The sequence below is a fragment of the Hyalella azteca genome, unplaced genomic scaffold (genome assembly GCF_000764305.2).
Source record: "Hyalella azteca isolate HAZT.00-mixed unplaced genomic scaffold, Hazt_2.0.2 contig7784, whole genome shotgun sequence".
NCBI classification, from domain to species: Eukaryota; Metazoa; Arthropoda; class Malacostraca; order Amphipoda; family Hyalellidae; genus Hyalella; species Hyalella azteca.
Genome location: NW_025937899.1, coordinates 167,097 through 189,090, shown reverse-complemented (window position 1 = coordinate 189,090; position 21,994 = coordinate 167,097). Strand labels below are relative to the sequence as shown.

The window sequence follows — 21,994 nt, the reverse complement described above, 5'->3', positions numbered from 1 at the left end:
GTTGAACTTCGGCAAAACTTCATAATTGCGCTGTTGAACTGCAGTTTAGCTGTTTCCGAACTGTTGAACTGCAGTTGATCTGTTGAACTACGCTTGAATGCCGTTTTGAGCTGTTTAACTGTTGAACTGCAGCTGAACTTTGAACTGCATTTTAGCTGTTTTTAACTTTTGGGCTACAGTTGAGCTGTCTTTCAGTTGTTCAACTGCTCTTGAATTGTATAACTGCTGTTGAGCTGTGTTTGAGTAGCTTAACTGCTGTTGTTTTGCTGTTCATGCACTTCTTCCTGAATTTTTCTACTTTACGAGCACTGATTTGATTTTCATGTTTTTATTATGGTATCTATTATGCGTAATGCCCGGTTGTCGTTTAAACTCCTTCAGTTTCCTTGCACATCCTTCCCACTACCAAGAATATCAACATTCCGACAATATTATTTCTTGTAGCCTTCACCAATTTTCCTCATTTCTTGCTTCACCCAGCCCACTCCTCATTCACTTCTTCCCCATACCTCTCATTCCTTTTCTCATCCCTCTCTTCCCACTCTAGCAGCTCCTTTCCTCCTTATGCTTCTATTCCCATCCTTCATACCTCCCATTCCACCCCTCTTGCTCCAACTCCCCCATGCTCCCAACTTCCCCCCCCCCCCCCGCGGCACAATATCGACCCTGGCATGCTGCTCCCTACAGGCGTCTGCGAGAACCTAGGCTCCCATTTCTCAAGGCCTCCCTCCAGACAGCCTCCCGTCACACCCTTCACACCCCTCACTCCCTTCACACCCCTCATTCCCTTCACACCTCTTACACCCTTCACACCCCACATTCCCTTCACACTCCTCACGCCCTTCACACTTCTCACTCCCTTCATACCCCTCACTTTCTTCACACCCCACATTCCCTTCACACCCCTCACTCCTTTCACACCCCACATTCCCTTCACACCCCTGACTCCTTTCACACCCCTCACTCTCTTCACACCCCACATACCCTTCACACCACTCATTCCCTTTACTCCCCTCACTCCCTTCACACCGCTCACTCCCTTCACATTACTCCCACCAATCATACCAATTCTTTCCTCAAAAATTTCTCTCCATGCAACGTCGCTCACTCCGTCACCTTTCATATCATGCATTTCTCAACACCCTATCATATTACGTCAGTTTTAATAATTTTATAGATTATTTCTTCCATTTAGCGATAAAGACTGGTGAGAAAACTTACTGAACTTGTATAAATTTTTGTCCACTCGCATACTATGCTTCACTTGTTTCCTTCTTTATGCATTTTTTCTTTACTATTCTCGGGGACTTTTTCCCTCTTTTTTAACAGCCGTCCCTTCGTACATCCTCCCTGCTTTCTTTACTTATATTCTTCTACCAGCCTTTTCATCGTCCTGTCAACTCTCCGTTTTTTCTCTACATCTCATTTCTTAACTTTCATTTCTAAACTCTCCTACCCGGTTTCCCTTCATCCTTTTTATCTGCGCATTCGATTTCGTCTTTCCTCATTCCCTTTTCTCTTAGTCATCGATTTCACCTTCCTTCTTTTCTCATCCTTCTGTTCACCCCACGTTCTTCTCATTCTCTACTCCCCTCTCTTTGAGCCTTATTTTCTTCCATCTTCTCCCTCCTTCTCTTCTCCCTCTCCCTTTTTTCCCCTCGTCCCTTTCCCCTCGTCCCCGACTACCAAATCCCACGGGCGCTGGGCCTCCATCTTGGCGCGGCAGCCGATAACGGCAAACTGCCAACCTGCCTCCTGATGCCTCATGCACTGCAGCTCACAGTAACTACAGCTGACAGTAACTGCAGATCACAGTAACTGCAACTCACAGTAACTGCAGATAGCAGTAAATGCAGCTAGCAGTAACTGCAGCTGACAGTAACTGCAGCTCATAGTAATTAAATGTAGCTAGCAGTAACTGCAGCTCACAGTAACTGCAGATAGCAGTAACTACAGCTCACAGCAACTGCAGCTGACAATAACCGCCGATGATTTTTTATGCATCAGGTAATTCGCGAATCTGAAATATAGTTTAAATTTCTTTAAACTGCTGCATTTGGTATCGGCAGTTATTTATAACTGTTATAGATAATAAGTGTTGCTGATAATAACAGCCGCTTGTATTTCGTGAAAGTGACATAATTGAAATTTCATACCACTCGCAGTAACGGTTGCAAATTACTTGCAGTTGATCATAACTGTTACAGTTACATTTACTGGAAGTGATATGCAAATGGAAAATGGGATATGCCAATTAAAACGTATTGAAACAAACGGCAAACAGCTCGTACATTAACTCCGCTGAACAGTAAGATATTTGAAATAATTTTTAAGATACTATCTCATGGAGTGACCAAAAATTCCAACTCATAATCAATACTTATCCATTAAGTTAATGGGAATGGATATTAATCATATAAATGCTTAACTGAAGCAGGATATATTTTAAAGTTTTGATGAGTATTTTTAAATTTTTTCCAGCTTTGTTGCCAGCATATGGCTCTTGACTTCGGGCCGCGTAAATCTCCCAGGATGAACAAATGTAGCCTCATTAACAAAATAAAATTTGCAGACTGATTATAAAATAGTTACTGATTAGAATAATAAAACTTTAAGAAAAATGTTGAACAGATTGGGACTTATAAACGAAATATTCGCTTAGTGTGTATTTCATGAATATAAATCAAATTTAGACGAATAGAAAAAATTATGAAACTTGTAGAATTACGATGAAGAAAAATTAGAGAAGATGATAACTAGAAGAAAAATAATTTACTTTCATACTATTTTTTTGGAAGCAAAAGGATGAGAAGAATTATAACAAATAACCAATAAACATATTTACCGTTGACGAACAAATTACTTTTTCTGAAAATCATGAAACTTATGCAATAATGATGAAGAAGTTTAGACTGATGAAAATGGTGAAACTTGTTGAATTTTGACAAACAAATTTGAACTAATGAAAAAAAAGAAACATGCAGAGTTACTATAAAAGCCAACTTTGACTGATAAAAAAAAAAAAACTTCTTCGTTATGATTAACAAATTTAAAAATTGAAATAATAAATCTCGAATAATTATGATGAACACATTTAGACTGAATAATGATGTTGATGACTTATGATGATCAAATATAAACTGCTTCAAATATTTATACTGCTAATATGTGAGTTCTACGTTTGAAAACTTTGTTGTTACTGGTACGCTTAATAGTTGAAAACTTGTTATAAAATATTCTAATTTTTTAATAAAAAATAAAATTTCTAATAAAAAATCTAAATAAAACAGAGTCTGAATAATGAAAACATGACTTAAAATAAAGAATATGAACTGTATTCTGATTAAATTTCTCGATAAAAATAATTAAACTTTTTACATTCAAACGAAAATTTTGTATTGAGTGTTCATGATCATTTTGAATAATATCCTTACATCTTACGGGATGAACTGGTCAATTTCAAGATAAAACTTATTTCATATGTATAATTATTGCATGTATACCACTTCTACTTCCATAAAAAGTACAAAATTATCAACCCCATAAAGTTCGCTACATAATTTTTGCAATTTAAAATGCAGGAATTCGCTCGACTTTGCAATTCAAATAGGATCAAATTTTTGCAAGATGCGCAACATTGCTGAGGCTCATCTTTGATACGCATATTCTTGTTGGAATTTGAAGGCACAAAGAATAAAATTATGCACGGAAAGTTTTTTTTTATTATTTTCAAAACAACCGTGAGAAAACTTCTGGAATTTTAGTTAGCGCTGCTTTTTTGTGTTCAACTCGATCAGGAGGTTGTGTGATATTCATATGAAAATGACATAAATTTGAATACTAGATGAGTTAGTCATGCAGGTATGTGATGGGATGTGAATTCAGATCTCAGTTACATTCAGGTATGCATAATTAGGATGAATTCGCTTCCGAATGAATTATTATTTGGTAAGAGAGAAATGCATAATATTTTTTTTTTGTTTTGACAATATCAGATAAAATTCATTCAAATTTAATAACCCCGCCAGCAACTGAGCTCTGAACATTTAAATATTTTAATTTAAAATATTCCCTATACAATCTCAAATGAAGTTGTACAGAGAACAAATGAATATTTGAGTCATATACCGATAAGTTACTTATTATATGCTCTCTTAAGAAGGAGAATTTTTAATATATCATGAATTTTTTATTATACGTATGAGGAATCGAATTTGCGCCAGCGAGTTGAATAATATGTTTATGGGACATAATAAAATAACTCTAGAAGAGATATTATTTGTTTTGGCAACTATATGCAAAAATTAACAAGTATTAGTAAGCAGTAGAAGTAAGTAGAAAATATTAAAAAGTTGTAGCTTTTTTTAGAAAGTTGTAGTTTTTATTTTAAAGTTTTAGCTTTCAGTAGAAATTTGAAGTTTTTATTAGCAAGTGGCAGCTTTTATTAGAAAGTTGTAGCTTCTATTGGAAAATTGCAGCTTATATTAGAAAGTTGTAGCTTTTATTAGACAGTTGTAACTTTTATTGGAAAGTTGTAGCTTTTATTGGAAAGTTGTAGCTTTTATTAGAAAGTTGTAGCTTTTATTAGAAAGTAGTAGCTTCTATTGGAAAGTTGTAGCTTCTATTAGATAGTTGTAGCTTTTATTAGAAAGTTGTAGCTTCAGTAAGAAAACAGGTATAAGTGAAATTTCATATGAACACAAATCACCTGATTAATTATTATAATCATGTAATTATAACGGAAACAGTTTAAAGTTTAACTCGATTTTCTTCTTAAGTTTTTCCCAGTAGGAGAATATAATTGCATTCTATAATTATAATAGAATTATATTATTTATAATTCTATTCTATTTATTTATTATATTATTATATTATAGAATTATATATAAATTATCTATAATATTATAGAATAGAAGATTATATTTTAGAATGTTAAAACTTAGCCATCATATCGAACGTTCTAAGCAGTTTTCAAGTTCCAAATTAGATCCTGAGGCAAAAAAATGTTAAGGTTTTAACACATGAAGAGACAAATAAAAAACAAATTAAAAATTAAAATAATATTTTTATCTCGTACAGAGTTTCTTTGGACAGAGCTAAATTTTTTTAACACTGCCAAACATACTGGCGTTGAAAATATACGTAGTGGAAATCTTAATATGTTTAAGATATTTTCTTCATTACGATAAGAAATTTGTAATAAAAATGCCCATAATGTAATGGTAATTGTAACAAAATAATGTGTTATCGTGACATGTGTTATCGTGAAGAATTTATACTAAAATGTCAATTCCAAAATAAGAATGAGAGTATACGTTCCATATTATAAGTAAATGAATACTTATAATATAGTATAGGAAATGAATAGTAAATGAATATAGTGTAAATACTTCAAGCACGATACAATTATATTTTGGTACACTATGAATTTTTACGAATAAATTACTTTTTTTAAATGTTCATGAAGTGAATATTTATTCATAAGATTGTACAATGAGTAATAAATTTTAGATAATTTTAGTCATGATTTCGTTAGATTTTTAAAACAAACGTGGTTCGAATTTATTTAATAGAATCATTTCGAGGATCCAGGATTTTTTTTTGGATTTTTGGAAATTTAGAAAAATCTGTACAATTTCCAATAAATTCAAGGTAATAAAATCCATGAAAAATATGGTAAAAAAAACTTATCGTGGGAATTCATTCATTTTTTCAGTAGCGTTTTTTGGTATATAAACCACACAATTAATGTGATTACAAATTTAGAAAAATTAGTCATGAGAATGTTACGGGTGAAAAAATTATGAAACTATAATTATCAGTGTGTTATGGGCCAAGTTGAAGGAAATTTGATCAATTTTCTTCAAAGATTTGATGAAATAAGGATGATTCGTTCTAAGACTATGCCGTATCGATTATATTTGTTCGTGGGTTCTCAATTAATTTAATTTCACTGCAGTGCTTCGTTTCAGACAATTTTTAATGAGAATAGACAAAACCAAATGGTGAAAATAATAATTTCATTCAATTTTATACCTTTTCCCTTTCAACCATCGATTCTTTTAGCCTTGTTCCCTAAGAAATAAATAAGCCTTGTTCCCTAAGAAATAAAATGTCAATAATGTTGACCAGGAAATTAACTGTGTTATTTTATATTCTTACAGAACTTACATTATGCTTGAATTTTTTGGCTTTGCTCTACTTTTCAATGTCTGGTGCGGTGTCGATCAATTTAAAATTTGCATGAGAAAAATATTTAAATTCGCAATCTTGATTTCATGGTCGCAAAATCCCCAATCCTGCGACGACTTATTCCTTTCATAATGAAGTCCTTGTATTTCCCCAACTCCCAGTCCCATGATAATCCCCCTCTATACTCTCCTTCACGAAATCTTCGATATTAAGAAACTCGATTTCCCGCAAAAAAAAACTATTCAAACGTATTTTTACTCTTTTTTTCAAACGCTTCGAATTTTTTAAAACCTCTCCAAAAACGTTTGCTTCTCCGCCACCCTGCCATGTTCACGTCAAAATAAAAAAAAACGTTCGTTTCTTCAGGAACGTTGTTTTCGGAACATGACGTATCACAGATACTCATTAAATCATGAATAAACGTTAGCTTTAAGAACTCTTAAATGTAAGAGAGCTTACGCGCTCTGAAATTATGTCCCGTGGTCTGTAAAATTCGCTAAAGGATTGGGCAGTGTAGCTGCATGATATCGCAGCGTCGTATTATCTTCCAAGATACGCGTAAATATCTTTGAAGAACGGTCGCCTGGCTCGACACGACAGCATTTCTATGTATTCGTAGGCATGTGGGTGCACACATGCATAGTTTACTGCAGAAGACCGAGTTGTTTGCAAAATGAGTAATAGCCTCCCTTATTGCAGCTATGCTGAGTTGGACACGACCTGTTAAATCACCTCAGTCTCTTGTGAATCGAGCTCGCTTGGACGTGGCGAAATGCATTGCAACTTCACCATATCTCGTAGGAATAACATTTCGACGTCAACAATGGAAAGGAAATTCTATAGCGAATAATTGATCCTATTTTGAGTGTAAGACATTCGCTCAGTGGTCCGGACTTGCTCCAATAGGAGGCCTAGATCGATCTTCTTCGAGTTTCATCCAATGCGAGTTCTGCGTCGCTGGAATCTTGGAATCTCGTCCAATGGCGAAGCTTGTTGCTTGGATTCCTAGGCTTTGCACCAATGAGAGATGATGAAAGTTCAAAACCTTGCTTTCGGGCCAATGGGCAACGTTGTCTTGTTAAATCTTGGCAAGTCCTGTGCCAATGAGAAAGTGGGACTTTGCCAAAATTGAGCCTCACGAATTGAGACATTGGAGCGACAATTATACAGGCAGCGAAATATATTCCGAGGCGCAAAAAAGAAAGTCTCAGAAGACAGAGAGAGGCGCAAGGAGCAAACGACGGACCTGGGAAACGTGGCTTATGTCTATGTCTGCTTGAGGGAAGACCAATGCTGAATAATGGTTTGGATGAATTTATTACTATGAATATATGACACGTCAATAATTGCTAGGTTAATATTTGCAGCGGTGAATATATAAATCATACTTAATATCAATTATGGGCAATAATTCCTCATAATTTTGAAAAATTTCAAGCAATTTACATAAATATTCCGGTATTTGTAAACTAATCAAACTGTCGAAGGCTATCATAATACTTTGTATAACATGAATTATTTTTATGCATTGAACAATTCTGGCATTTAATTAGTAACATAGTACAATTCTGTTCACAGTAAAGATTGCAGTAGAACAAATATTGTTACGAGGGCCTACATTTTTCTCTAATTTTGTCGACTAAAAAAATTAAATTCGCTCCTTGATTTCAGTTAAGAGTGTGATCAAGTCGTTGAACTGAACATTATCAATTATTTTAATGTTCAGATAAATCTTAAAGATTTCCCGTCAGAATTAGAGGGGAATGTGTAGATCCTATGTGAGGTTGGCAAGAGGAATCCTCGAGCGATAAGTCGCTCGGCCTCTGAGCTCCGACAGCCCTCGTCTCTATCGCTGGTTTCAGATTTATCCCTCTTCTTCATAACTCCCCTCACTCTCCTCACTCTCCGCTCTCCCCTAATTCTCTTCACTTCATTCACTCCCCTCACACTTCTCACATCCCTCACGCTCTCACTCTCCTAACTGCCCTCACTCTCCTTTCTCCGCTCACTCCTCTCACTCCCCATACACCTCACTCTCTGCACTCCCCTCACTTCCCTCACTCTTTTCACTTTTCTCACTTCTCTCACTCCCCTTAGTCTTCACCCCTTCACTCCCTCAGTCTCCTCACTCCATGCACTCTCCCTCGCTCCCCTCACTCCCTGCACTCCCCTCACTCCCTTCACTCCCCTTGCTCCCCTCACTTTTCTCACTCCCTCACTCCCTTCACTCCCTTCACTTCCCTCACTCCCCTTCACTCCTCACTCCTCTCACTCCCCGCACTCCGCTCACTCATCTCACTCCCCCTCACTCCCTTCACTGCCCTTGCTCCCCTCACTCCACTCACTTCTCTCACTCCCCTTCCCTTAGGCCTGGTCTCACGTTACCCAGGCCTACATGGCGCTCGTGCATCGGCTATGCGCCGGCGAGCTATGGCTTCCAGGCCAGCTATGCGAACCATACAGTAAAATATTGATAACTATCACGCCACAGTGCGATTACTTACTCTATTTGAATTTAATTAAATTAAATACAAGTGCACCCAGTTTACTCCATTTTTTTTTGGTTTACTACAGTTCACTTCACTTTAATATCGTTCACACTTTTCAGGTTCGTTTAATTTTTTTTAATCGCGCTCGGAGTCGCTATTTGCAAGACAAATAAAAGCTATGTTAACGATTAAGTGATGAAGATCACAAATTAAAACACAGCATTATTTTTTTCCTGGCATAAAATGCCTTGCTGGGAGTCTGTCATGCACAAACTTTTCGTACAAAAATTCGACATTTTTAAATTTGACTGATGATTTGGTTGGTACATTCGGAATTTGAAAACGGAGTGATTTGTCCATAGAATACAACAAGAAGATTGAAATTCATTATTTGCTTATCTGTTGAATAAATAAAACAGAATTTCTCCAATAAAGATCATTGCCCTGTTAAACATTTCGCAAGACACTGACTATTCGTCTACGGAAGTCCACCTCCAAGTTTAATTATCGAACTCTTATATGGATAACAAGTTCCTCATGAAAAATGTGAATTCAGACCACATTATTGTTCATTGTAATAGTATTTTCAAGATATTGGATGGGGATTTTAAAAATGCACGTAATTTTAGATATTTTAGAAACCGATTGAAATTACATATTTTCTAAATATTACATTAAATGTGGTATTTATGACACCAATTTTTGTCAATTATTAAAGCTTGGAAGGTAAAGCTCAGGATTTCAATGAATTTACATTCATCATTATTATTAATATCATAAGTTTTAAATGGTCTAGTTCCATGAGCAATAATATTATTATAAGTCTCTTTCTATTATGATTTCGTCAGAATTTTTCGAATTTTCTCTCGCCTATTAAATTCAAAATTTATTCTAATATATTTATACCGGAAACATTTACAAGCTACAATTATCTATATAAGCCCCCAATGTCATAAACCCATCATTGTTTCTCACGCTTACCTTTCCATCAAATTAGTGTGTTGAATATACATATTTTTAACCTAATTAAAAATATAACTTCAAACTTATTTACCTACCAAATTAACGTATAAATCACGCCTCTTTTTCCGGGGATTCTTGCCTTCCATATAATTGGAGGCCCGATAAAATTTCAACTCCATTTTTCTAAATTCGATTGACCTAAGGTTTGAATTCATGGCCTCGAGGAATGAGGAAAATTCGAGTTTTCTTTTTTCACTCACGATCAGAATATCATCTCTGTATCTCGTATACAGGATGAGTCTTGGTGTCATAGAGAAAAATTATCTCATACGAGTGAATAAAAATATCGTAGATTTCAGGCGAATATTAGGATCACGGAGATAAATCTTTGTATAATGTGGCATGTTCCTTGAGGATGCTCGTATGCATATAGAGCAAAGGCACATCGCACTGCTCAATTATACTGATATATGCTACTTATACTATACATATACTGATCACACTGCTCAATTATACAGAATGTTTTGGATGAATAGCTACCTATTTCATGCATGGTGTACACCCTCTTACAAACTATAAGCATCAAAACATAATGCAAACTTTCCATCGCCAACGCCCGCATAATCTAAAATAAAAATGTTCCGAAAACTAACTCCAATCAAGAACATTGCCCCGCGCAGTACAAACAACATCGTCAGTTCATTCATGTTTCCAACGATCGAACTTCCCAACTCACACCGCGCCGTATTCTTTAAATGCACTACGACTCTCCTAAGACTTACGCTACTACACCTCGTGGCCTTCGACTCTCAGCGCGTAAAATTTACCCTCTCTTCCTGTCATCCTCTTCCAGATTCTTTTTCCGAGGGATTTTTTTTTGCCCTCGGACTCCGTCGCTGCCGCAGCTGATTTGGCCGCAGCCGCTGCTACGTACTCGCCGGCTCGTCTTGCCGCTGGTCGCCGCCGCTGAGGTCGAGGCTTGCTAAGCAGTTTACCTTTAATTAGTTTGTGGTCGATTAGGCGAGTGAAATACCTCGTAAACTCATTTATTTATTGCGTTTTAGATCACTCTGGCCTCGTTTATTGCCCAGGTGACGTCAAATTATTAAGTTGCAGTGCAAATCAATAAATGAAGGAATTAAAATTGGGATTAATAAATTTGCGACTTTGGAATAGTAAAGTAAGTAAGATTCATTCTGTGCAATTAATGAATGACGTTTTCCACTGGTAAAATATGTTAATGTGTGTTCATTTTAGTGCACAGCAAATATTTTATTCGTCCGCCGTTTGGCGATGCTTAACTTCAAGATGAAAATATTCAAATAAATATTTGCTATCCCAGCTTTCATCACATGTAACAGAAATAACATGAATATTTTACCATTGAAATGTTCTTCATCGGCGCATACATGTTTTTTTTTTGTTGGACCCTTACATGCATTGCAGTTATGCAGTCGCGGTTACATTCCCCAGGTCACTCATGTGAGTAATGCGTCTTATGTGAGGTCAACTTCTAATAGCGGTCACTCATACAACCAGACTCATTCACGCATTCAAATGAGCAAAGTAATTTTAATAAATTATAATGATAAAAGGAGGTGTCGTAACATTAATAAAAATAGTAAAAGAGCATCATTCTTTTGAATAACAAGACACAATACATCACAGTGTAAATTGTGCAGTCTGGACTGATGAAATCTTTTCCCCTAAATACTTACAGGCACGTCAGTAACATCAGTACAGGCACGTCAGTAACATCAGTACAGGCACGTCAGTAACATCAGTACCTGTCTCTTATACACATCTAGATGTGTATAAGAGACAGGGATGAAGGTGAGGGGGCAAGACAGGGAGGTATGCACAGGGATGAAGGTGAGGGGAGCAAGACAGGGAGGTATGCACAGGGATGAAGGTGAGGGAGGGCATGACAGGGAGGTGTGCACAGGGATGAAGGTGAGGGGGCAAGACAGGGAGGTATGCACAGGGATGAAGGTGAGGGACAAGACAGTGAGGTGTGTACAGGGATGAAGGTGAGGGGAGCAAGACAGGGAGGTATGCACAGGGATGAAGTTGAGGGGGCAAGACAGGGAGGTGTGCACAGGGATAAAGAAAATGCTGATAAAAAAGGAAAGGAGTCACAGAGATTTGGATGAAATGAATAAGGCAAACAGGAAATAAATAGGAAGATGCTAAGGTGAATAAAATAGCGATGGAGGCATACGGGTGAAGATGAAGAAAAAATGAAAGTGATTGATGCAGGCCAAGGAAGCCTACAGAAATACAGATTACGCGTGTTGATATTTATTTAACTTAAATTTGCTGATAAGCTTGATGTCTTTAATCGTTTATCCCACAAATGGTTAAATTTCTCTTTTGATATGTACAGATACATTTTTTAAATTTCATTTTATTGCATAAAAGTAGATAGTTTCCTGATTTGAAAATGGAAGTTACTTATGTTTAACTTATCATTTTTATTTTAGTGAAAATTGATTTCCGGATGGAAGAGAGGAGACAGGAAAGAGGGGAGCGGGGGGTCGAGGGAGCGTCAGAAGGAGTGAAAGGGCCTGGCTAATTTAAGACGGGAGTTTGGGAATAGGGAGAAAGGGAGAGAAGGGAGGGGTGGGGTAGATGGGAGAAAGAGGGGAAGTAGGGAGGGGAGAGGGGAAGAAGAGGGAGTGATGGGGTCTCAGACCAAATTGGTAGCAAGAGAGATGGTTGTTGCAGGAGGCGCTTTGGGAGGGAGAGAATAGGGGGTATGGCGAGAGGGAAGTGGGGGGTGGGGAGTTGGAAGTGGGGAGTGGGAGTGAGGGATTGGGGAGTGAGGGAGTTTGAGACATGATGGAAAAAAAAGCAGCAAGAAAAGAGACTTGGTAATGCCGGTATTTATTATTGGCACGTGTGAATAATAAATATTCTGAGACAAACGTGTTTAATTATTAGTAAATATCCGCAATTACCCCTAAAGTAAATTATATTTCGAAGTAAAATTTTTAGGTCTGGAAGTAATATTTAGATATAAATTTTAACAATAAGCTGTTATCCGAAACTATCACATGTGCGTTGTCTCTGGAATAAAAAATCACAAAACAACTACGGAACAATCTGATCAACATATTCAGCCTAAGCGAAGAGCTAAACTTTATTTATATATTGTTTATTTGGTTCAGGGAAATGTGTTCGAAATTAAATGAGGTACGAGCTTTACTCTTCCGAAATAAGTTATATGTGTGTACATAAAATGTTTTAGGGATACTCAACTATTTAGAAATATCCTTTGTAGACATAATGTTGGGTATGAAAGTTTAAAACAAACTTTGATTAGCTATTAGAAATTTCAGAAATTTGTTAATAGGAGTAATGGAGCTATAGGTGAAAGCCATTTATATAAAGATTTGATGATAATTTCGATAAAAAATAAATGGTTAACATAAAAAAGATATGGAGGATAAGAAATTGACTGAACGAAAGCTAAAAATGAAAGGAGTACAAAAAATGAGACAAGGAGCAGGAGGAAGAAAGGTAATTAAAAATCAGAAGAAAAATCCCCTTGTGTACTAAAACACAAGGGGAATCGCAGATAAAAAATCTGCGATTCAAGCAAACAAGTGATTTTAATTCTGAAGAAAGGTCTAAAGTGAAGGAGAAATGGCAGCCAAGATTAGAAGGGGGGCAAGAAAAGGGGACTGAGGCGACACTGATAAATTGAGGGCAAGGATAGAAAAATGAGGGCAAGCTTGGGGGATGCGCAAGACGGAAGGAAAGATAAATGAAATAAGTAAGCGTTATGAGTGAGAGATAATATTTGATGGAATGTGTAAACAATTAAATTAATTAGGAAGTTATGTAGTGACAGGATGTAAGAAATGCAAATACATTAAAAAAACGGGGAAAGGAAAAACAAAATAACGTCTAATCAGTATAAGTAGGTACAAAACGTCGAAATAGCCAAGAGAAAACTAAGGTGAAACTAAGATTGATCTGGGCGCTTGAAGTGAAAGGAAGAAACCGAGCAAACAAGGTCAGAGAATGGAATATAAATGGAAATAAACAGAGAAATGACGATAAATATGGCCGCCAGAGAACATGCATGACAGTGCGACATGACGACACCACGTCTTGCAGGCGCCAGAGACGTGCGCTAAACTTCAGTTTTATTTCGCTTTGTTCGCGCCTCGAGAATAATATCATTATTCGGTAGGGCGCTTATATGAAGCGAGCGGATTTTTCGCATAATCTTTAAACGTTAGAATCAGGAAAAGAAATTTATTTATTGTAATTTATTTATTGTATCAATTTAGAAATTTTAATACGAGGAATAAGTGAAAACGTCACACCACCTTCAACAAAAACAATCAGGTATAGCTTTGGATTCGCTGATTGATAGATTTGAAAATGCAATCATATTTTATGGAGTATTATGTGCGGTTATATATTATGTAGGAGAACGTGCAATTATATGTTTTTTAGGTCAAGATGCCATTTTCGGTTAATTGTATTAAATTGTAACTTGTTATGAAACACTCGCACTGAATTTCTGTGAAAATGCGCACGTTTTAGGATGAATTAGATGGAACCAGAGAAGAATATATCATTAGATGTTACAGGAAAAGATTTCAATTTTTTAATTCTATGGTTTACGTGACTTTAGTTCAAAGTTTGCCGAAAATTAAAAATTAAGCTAAAACGAAAATTGAAATATCTCTGCGATTTCTCTTTGGTTATTTATAAATGCATATTGTATGTTTGACGTTATTCACCTGATCTAGTATTGTATGCATTTATTGCGTACCAAGTATTTATAGATTATTAAAAATTTGTAATTGAAGTTCAACTCAAGATCGTGTAAACATTCGCGTAGGAAAAAATTTTACGTAAAATCCTAAAACCAAGACTTGTACTTCAAATAAAAATTACTTCGCTAAAAGGATATTAAATCGTTGCTTATGGTTTTGAAAGCTGATCTAATTTACAATATAAATAAAATTCCTTTGAATAGGTGCATGAAATTTTTAATAATTCACTGATAATAATAATAATTTCTGCCACTAAAAAGGGTTTGAAAGGAGCTCTCCAATAAGAAGCCACGTCCAGAGCTCACAAAAGTTCAGGCAGAGTCGCAGTTTTCAAAGAGACGCAATATCCTCGGAGAGGCAATTCAATAAATCAAGCGGGCCAAGTTATTGCTCCAAATTAGAGCAATATCATGGCAATGAAGACAAGATGGCCGCTTTCTAACGACAGCTCTTCCTACCAAAAGTCTCGTCTAATTGCTTGCCAGCCTCTACTGAATATGAACTTTGGCGCACTCGCGCCGTAGAGTTTCATGCGAACTCACAGGGCTCGGGTTAGGTAAAGCCTGTGTTCGAATGACGAGAAAGAGACAGGATAGTTCGAAAAAAATATATTAAGCAATTATTGATATTTTGGACTGAATATTATTGTATTCAGTCTTGAATTGATGTTGACAATAACGGGTTTTAGGTATGATCATTTATTGCAAATTTATTTCTAATTTCTTACATATTGACGCCATTTTTTTACGTTTGGAATTAGTTTGTAATCAAAAATCAAATCGGAATAAAATTTAGAATGAATCGTTGCAAAATTTCTTCGCTTGCTTTTCCCGTGTGTGGAAAGCAAAACTTATTTTTTGTTTCGAATTTAGGAAAAATATGCAAGTTTGTTTAAAAAAATTCATGGCGAACGAAACCACAGTCCAAAAATCAATTGCGAGCAATATCAATCACTCTCTAATAATTATGTAATTCCAAATTATTATTTGTTGCTTGAAATATTTATGAAAATTGAGATGTGCAATGATGTACAATGTCGTGTATATATTGTTTTACTAATGTTTGAATTAATGCACAATAACTTTTGTTTTGGTCGGAAGTATAGGATTATTTAAATAAAATATAAACGAAAATTCTTCGAAATATTTACTTAGAGTGTTTGGATTAATCGCTATTATATGATAAGTTTTTGAATATATACTCATTATTTTAAAATATGATAATATTCAACGAGAGCTTTGATAAAAGCCGCATTAAAGCTTTAATAAGAAAGAAATTAAAAAAAAACTTTTTAGTACATATAATATATTGTATGGTTGGACTTTTGGAATGCTAACTACTTGCATGATACCATAATCTATAATTGGTCAGGAGTGGCCGATATATAGGCGCATATGGACGGGAGTCGTTGTACGCACGGCAGCTCTAAATGGTTCGGCTGTTACAGCAATATCGCTGTTGACGGCAGCTGTAAATAGCTCTGCAGCATCGCAGTGCTGTCTCTAATTCTGCCTCTCTGTTCCTGTCACAGTCGTTATGGCTGCTACGTACGAGACAGAACTTGTCCTCGAGAACATTCTGCTGCCTGACTTGTCACTGCAAGAAATTGCTGCCAGGGGTATTGCTGCCAGGAGTATTGCTGCCAGGAGGTATTGCTGCTAGGAGTATTGCTGCCAGGAGTATTGCTGCCAGGAGGTATTGCTGACAGGGGTATTGCTACCAGGAGTATTGCTGCCAGGAGGTATTGCTGACAGGGGTATTGCTACCAGGAGTATTGCTGACAGGGGTATTGCTGCCAGGGGTGTTTCTGCTAGAGGTATTGCTGCCATGAGTTATTTTGCAAAAAAGTATTGCTGCCAGGAGGTGTTTCTGCCAAGAGTGTTGCTGCAAGGACGTGTTGCTGCCAAACGTGTTTCTATCGTTTGGTAGCAACATTTCCTATCGTGTTTCTACCATATTTGAAATACGATCTATCCGCATCTAACTTTATATGATATAAGATCTATCCATATCGCATCTAACTATATATGATAGACGATATATCCATATCGCATCTATCTTTATGTACTTCTAAGATCATCCATCTCTCATCTGGTCCTAAGTTCTCCCTCTAAGTTCTCGCTCCCTTCCCTCCTAAGATCTTCCATATCCTGCCATCCTGCCCTCATGCATCTCATATGTCTACATTGTTCCCCTCAACTCCCCTCGTCTGGGGCGGCATGTGAAGTAGGAGCTACAGGACTTGTCTCCCTCATATGTCCCCATTGTTCCCTCAATTCCCCTCGTCTGGGGCAGCGTGTGAAGTAGGAGCTACAGGACTTGTCTCCCTCATATGTCCACATTGTTCCCTCAACTCCCCTCGTCTGGGGCTGCGTGTGAAGTAGGAGCTACAGGACTTGTCTCCCCGTAAGCAGTCTCCCTAGGCTGGTCGCGATCAATAAGATGTCGGCTCCTTCCTTGCCTCCTTCAGTCCAATCTACACTCGGCCTTTGCCTTGCCATGCGTTTGCTCTCGTATAAATGGTATGCAGCTTATGATCAGTACATAAAAGGCCGGGCAAATATATGCCAAGGCTATAAATTATGCATGAAAATTAGCCTAACTTAGCCGAAGTTCTTTTATGCGGCGGGTGTTATTATGTTAACTTATTTCCGTAAAGAAATTAAAATCCACGTATAGGTTATAGCACAGGTTATACGGCAGGTTATACAAGTTAACAGCTCCTGCACCTAATTTCCAGTGTAGAGACCGATATGCAAGAAAAGGCTTCCTCGTTTTCGAGTTTAACGCGGCCTACTCAAAAAAATAAAGTTATTAATTATTAAAAGTTATTAACTATCAAGTTATTACCTAGTAAAATTAAACCCTTATTAGGCGCGCGTTTTTGATTTTCGCCGTTTATAGGTCTATCAATGGCCAGAAACTATAGCCATTCATTCAGTCTTGATGGATCTTAACTTTTTCCAAGACCTTATCATCACCTTTTATTAATTTCATTAAATGAATTCATTATTGTAATAATTCACGCACAACCCGAAATTTTTCATGTCGAATACCTTTGATGCATTTACGAAACTCTCAAATTATCTGGAATTGTATCGATTAAAAAAAGAGGATCTAACTTAAACAATATAGCACTTCTAATCAATTTATAACCACATTGATTTTAAAACTCTTGAAAATCCGCGTACGCTGCAATCTTTGACTTACATTTCTATTTCAGGTCATTCCAGACGACGGCAGAGGCTCTCTGGCTTCCCAAAGATGGAATCAGGAATCGCTAATTACGAGCGTCGGCATTCCTTATGGGAACCACTCCCTCTCCTTCGTCCAACCGGGATCCGGATATAGGTGCGTGAGGGACCCCATCCTACAGCATCCCTATATCAGTCGAGGCAACCCTATATCGTATCCCTATCTGGGACGACTAAGCTCCTTCAGCATCCCTATTACAAATTGTAGGTCTCTGCTAATTCGCATCACTGTACACTGCACGTACAAATGTATACTGTATGTACAATTGTACACTGGACAATGTGTGTACAATAATTGTACACTGTGCAGTGTGCACCTCAACCTCCTTCCTTATTCGAAAAAAATTAAGCGTTTTGAAGACATTCTATGCAAGGATATGGAGCATCGTTGGCCTCTCTCAGTGAAGGAAGAGTCAAAACAATTTATTGAATGAACAGTCATACTTTACAGACAACGCAATCACTTAATAAAATAAATTTATGCATCTAATCGAAAAGCACGCGTTGTTATTTACGCAATCGTTCGTCGGCTTTCTCTTAATATTTCCTTCTTTGTACATAATCTTAGCCATTCACTTTTCTATTCTTCGCCAATTGTCTGTCACAACTATGCCAATTTTATTTCCGTTCAGCCCTGCTGTTTTTCCTGTCTCCTCAATCCACGCTCTTAGAGTTTCCACAATTTCTCTAGTCCCCATTCACAATTTTCCAACTCCTTATACCTCATATTCATCATCCCTCCCTTTCACCATCCCTCTTCCTAACCCTATCCCTCCCATTCCTCATCTCTACCATTTCCTCGAGCGAAATTTCCAGCCTTTGAAGCATCTAGCGATTTTCCGCAGCCTGCGTCTCGCAGTGCCTTGATTTGCCCCTGTTCTGCCTTGCCTACCATCCTCCATCAGCCTTTACTGCCTTTAGGCCAACCCACAGCCTGCACCTCTTAGTGCCTTGATTTGCTCCTGTTCTGCCTTGCCTACCGTCCTCCATCAGCCTTTACTGCCTTCAGGCCAACCCGCAGCCTTCACATCGAAGTGCCTTGATTTGTCCTTGTGATGTCTTGCCTACCGTGCTTCTACTGCCTTTACTGCCTTCAGGCCAACCCGCAGCCTGCACCTCTTAGTGCCTTGATTTGCTCCTGTTCTGCCTTGCCTACCGTGCTTCTACTGCTTATACTGCCTTCAGGCCAACCCGTAACCTGCACTTCGCAGTGCCTTGATTTGCCCCTGTTCTGCCTTGCCTACCGTCCTCCATCAGCCTTTACTGCCTTTAGGCCAACCCGCAGCCTGCACCTCTCGCAGTGCCTTGATTTGCCCCTGTTCTGCCTTGCCTACCGTGCTTGTACTGCCTTTACTGCCTTCAGGGCAACCGCAGCCTGCACCTCTTAGTGCCTTAACGATTTGCTCTTGTTCTGCCTTGCCTACAGTCTTGACTGCCTTCAGCCTCCTTAAGCCTTGACTACCCTCAAGTCAAACTCTCCCAGGCTTACTCCCCACAACTTGTTCCCTCGCTTAGCGTCGGCGCCCAGAAAGTTTAAAATCAATGTTATGAAAGTTCTTCATGCAATCCTTCTCTCCTTGCTTTATATCGTGAGAACACTGACTGAAAATTATCCAATGTGAGCTGTTGGTTTTCGAATTCATCCAAATCCCTCGTTGATGCAGTTTTGTTTAATTATGAATAATCTCGTTTTCGAAACAAGAAGACTGTGATCTTACAGAAAATTCGCGGGGATGAATGCAATAACAGTGACACTGCTGGAAATGTAGTAGTTTTTGGCTGCTATAATGTGCGCTGGCAGTGAATACTTTCTAAAAAATAGTTACTTCTTTCGTATAAAGTAAGCTTCTAATATAGACTCATCTGTCTCGCATTAAATTACAATTGTTCTTTTGACGTATTCCGACAAGCATTCAGTAATGATTATTCTCTTAGTTTCATTGATATCTGCGTTTCGATTCATTCTTGACTTATCTATGATCGAATTATTTACACTTTTTGAAACGCATTGGTTCAAGTCTATTATTAAATGGTCCAGCCTAGCTGAGAAATATTGGTTCAAGTCTATTATTAAATGGTCCAGCCTAGCTGAGAAATATTGGTTCAAGTCTATTATTAAATGATTCAGCCTAGCTGAAAAATATTGGTTCAAGTCTATTATTAAATGCTTCAAAGTTGCTGAAATGCAGTGGTATAAGTTTAATTTGAGAAATTCATCCTAGTTGGAATAATTCGTACCCTCACACAACGCAATAGTATACTCATGTCAGTGCACCCAAATTGTGTGTGTCATCACAATTTGGGTGCCTATGACGAGCTGCTATACATCCTCTATATGCCATATATTCTATAGTCACCCTTCACATTGAGCGCTCGTTCCTTGCATATGCCTAGGAGCACATAGCCGTTCATGTCTTTAGTCGCAAGGCTCGCTTTGAAGACGCGAATTACTCGCCTATTCAGAGAGACGACCAATCTGTCTGTCGTATTATTCTTGGTGCTCTGGCTCGACCCGGCCTGTCACTTGCTGTCTACAACACGACAACAAATTCCTCAGATGGAGGAATGGAATCACTTTAAAATTCAGACCGAACGCACGCCAGGCATGATATTCCAACCGCTAGTGAGATTCAACCGCCTAAACTTAATAAAGATACTTTATATTGTAACTTGAATAAATATCATATATCTAGTTTTCTATTCCGGTCGTTTCAAATTTAGAAAGATACAGCTCGTATAAGGAATTTATGGAAAATACTTTAGTTACAGTCAATGCAAGAATATATTGCTGAAATTGTTGCAGTCAAATTAAAACGTTCTTTGGTCAGTAATTTTTTTATAAAAGGCTAGTTTGTAGTATATAAATGCAAATATTTTGATTTTTATTGAGTAGTATTCGAAGTTCCAAGCTTTTGCTTGGAAGTTCCCTAATAAAAATAATACCTTTATTATTAATAATACCTATATTATATTGGGGAATAAACTTGTTAAGATATAACGTCAGGGTAGGTAATCACATCGTAATCTACCATTTGATCAGAAGGTGGCCCGGAGTGATAAAAAAACATTTTTGTCTCATGAGACGAAAAATTTTTACAGTTGTCTAACGAAACTGATTGATTTCTTACAATATCTGCGCCTCCTGATATGAGAACCCACATGCATGCTGCAATATTGTATTTTGCATTCATTTTTTGCTCTATTATATTTTGCTTTATTGTTCTCTCATTATTTTAGTATGCATTGCTATATTTGGCATTATTGTATATATTGAATTATTCTATTATGCATTATTATGTTTGAAATTATTGTATTCACTGCAATATTAGATTTTGCATTATTGTACTTCTTTATATTTTATATATTGCATTATTGTATTTATTGTATTATCATATTATACATTATTTTATATAATTCATCATTGTATTTTGCATTATTGCATATATTACATTATTGTATTCCCTGGTAGAAGTAAGACATGCTCTGTATTACAGACACAGCAGCGCTGGTAGGGACGCGGTGCCCTCACATGATGGATTGGAGGCGAGGGCTGCCTGACGTGCAGCCCTCGGGGGGAGAGACGAGGGGCTTACGAGGGAAGAGGCTCGTGATCAACTCCAGATAATGGGCATCATGAAATATTTTTTAAATATATTATTTAATCATCATCGTTAATTTTAAGAAGAATATATCTCTATAAAGTGGGAAATTAACTCGTAAAATGAAGTTATATATAAAATTATGTGCAAGAATGTAATTATTTTGAATTTATAAATTAGGGACTTTTTAAAATTATTCAAAATAGCTCCGAGTTTAGTGAAATAAATAAAATAATTAAAAATAATAATAATTAAATAAAATAATTGTTAAGCAAGGTTTTCTTTAATATTGAGTCGCTTTACCAGAAAAATTGATCCATCATAAACGTTCTTTTAAAAAGAATGAATGCTTATTAATCCTAGAACAGTAAAAGTCTTAAATCAAGGAAGCATGGCCCAATAAATGCATTGCTGTTAAGAGAATAATTACATCGCTTTCTCGACTTTGTGTGTTCAAGTATTGAGACTTGCGTGCTATTAACGAGTTAGGCAATGCAATACACGCAATATACGCAATAATTAATGCAAGTAAATGTACGCTTATCTTTCCATTTCTCAAGTTGTTGAGACGCGAGTTTTGTGTCAATACAGAAAAGGCATATGTAAAAAATTCACGAACACGAGAGAAATCTGCAAGAATAAACCGTTATGAATAATAACAATTTCATTGATATAAAAGCAATAATTCATTGTGAATGAAA

General features: G+C 37.0%; 1 protein-coding gene and 1 long non-coding RNA gene across 2 annotated transcripts; both read left to right on the top strand.

Annotated features, from left to right (window-relative positions):
* Positions 1–671: 671 nt before the first annotated feature.
* Positions 672–10,614, top strand: LOC108671076 (mucin-2-like). The gene is made up of 4 exons (XM_018158557.2): positions 672–1,155; positions 1,604–1,782; positions 8,290–8,565; positions 10,498–10,614. Exons 1-4 carry the CDS (start codon positions 672–674, stop codon positions 10,612–10,614), a joined length of 1,056 nt encoding a protein of 351 aa, XP_018014046.2.
* Positions 10,615–11,578: 964 nt separating this feature from the next.
* Positions 11,579–21,432, top strand: LOC125178198. Its single transcript, XR_007156821.1, has 3 exons — positions 11,579–11,597; positions 17,664–17,791; positions 21,189–21,432. It is a non-coding gene; the product is annotated as an uncharacterized LOC125178198 (long non-coding RNA).
* The last annotated feature ends 562 nt before the right edge of the window (positions 21,433–21,994 follow it).